Here is a 1,063-nt window from a genome sequence, read left to right on the forward strand (position 1 = left end):
CACCCGGAGCCGTCCTCCGCCGCGTCGCTGCACGCGAGCTGAAGCGGGCAGCGTCAGAGCCGGGCATCCCCCCGGGGCGTCCCCGTGGCCGGCTCTGCCCGGCCGCGTCCCCTCCTCGCCCCGGCACCTCCAAGCTGGCATCCGGGATCCTCCAGGAGTTCCCGAAGCTGGCGGCAAGAGCGGCCACATCCCCTCCGAGCTGCTGGAAGTCGTCTGCAGGCAGAGGGAAAAGCTGGGGCCGGCCAGGGCGCTGCGGCCCCCGTCCTCCGCCTCTGCCCCCCGTCCCGCGCGTTGCACCCGCGGAGCGTGGGAACGGGGCGAGTGGGAGCGGGAACGCCACCGGCACGGGCAGCGTCTGGCATTACCGGCAGGGTCGTCGTTGTAGGGGCCGCAGAGCCCCCGGGTGCCGCCGCGCAGCTCCGCGCTGACCGTCACGGACACGGTGTCGCGACCGTCCGACTTGACCCGCACGCCCAGACCGCTCTCCACGGCCAGGAAGTCTCCCAGCCACCGGACGCTGATGCCTGTGGGAAGYGGGGAGCTCGGAGAGGCCCCGGACTTGCCCGCGGAGACCCAGCTGGAGCCCCCTCCCCGCTTTTCCCAGGCTCGCTCCCTGCCCGAGCAGCTCCGCYGCGGCCCGGATTCACCGCACGGAGGGAGCATCGCCCCGGAAAACCGGCGCGGTGCCTCCTGCCGCCCCTCACCGTTGCGCAGGTGCGGTTCTCCCTCCGGCACCGCGGCCCCGTTGACGGAGACGTTGCGGCCCCGGACCTCCACGGCGTCCAGCCCGAAGGTCGCGCGCAGCGCCTGCGCGAGCGGGGCCATGAGCGGGGCTCTCCCTGCGCACCTCTCCCCTTCCCGCGCGCCTCCCTCCTCCCTTGCGGCTCCGCCTGCTTCCCGCCCCGCCGCCACCCCGGGATGGGGTTGCCGGTACCCGGGGGCTGCCGGCGGCGATGGACACGGCCCAGGTGTTGTCGACAGCGGCAGCCAGGCTGTAGGCGCATCCGCCGGCGAAGCGGAAGTGCGTCCCGTCGAAGCTGCGGTAGCGGGAGCCGGCCCAGGC

General features: G+C 74.7%; 1 protein-coding gene across 1 annotated transcript in view; it reads right to left on the reverse strand.

The window, feature by feature from the left end:
- SSPO (SCO-spondin) overlaps positions 1-1,063 on the reverse strand; it is a gene marked incomplete at its 3' end in the record, with an annotated part of 32,717 nt that overhangs the window by 28,435 nt on the left and 3,219 nt on the right. Inside the window, exons 4-8 of the mRNA XM_026089815.1 lie at positions 935-1,063; positions 705-807; positions 366-524; positions 128-213; positions 4-38 (exon numbers count right to left, since the gene is read on the reverse strand). The exon at positions 935-1,063 is cut by the window's right edge and continues 251 nt beyond it. Coding sequence (XP_025945600.1) covers positions 4-38; positions 128-213; positions 366-524; positions 705-807; positions 935-1,063 — 512 coding nt within the window. The remainder of the gene's footprint in view (positions 1-3; positions 39-127; positions 214-365; positions 525-704; positions 808-934) is intronic.

Source organism: Apteryx rowi, unplaced genomic scaffold, assembly GCF_003343035.1.
Source record: "Apteryx rowi isolate R43461 unplaced genomic scaffold, aptRow1 scaffold_83, whole genome shotgun sequence".
Taxonomy (NCBI): domain Eukaryota; kingdom Metazoa; phylum Chordata; class Aves; order Apterygiformes; family Apterygidae; genus Apteryx; species Apteryx rowi.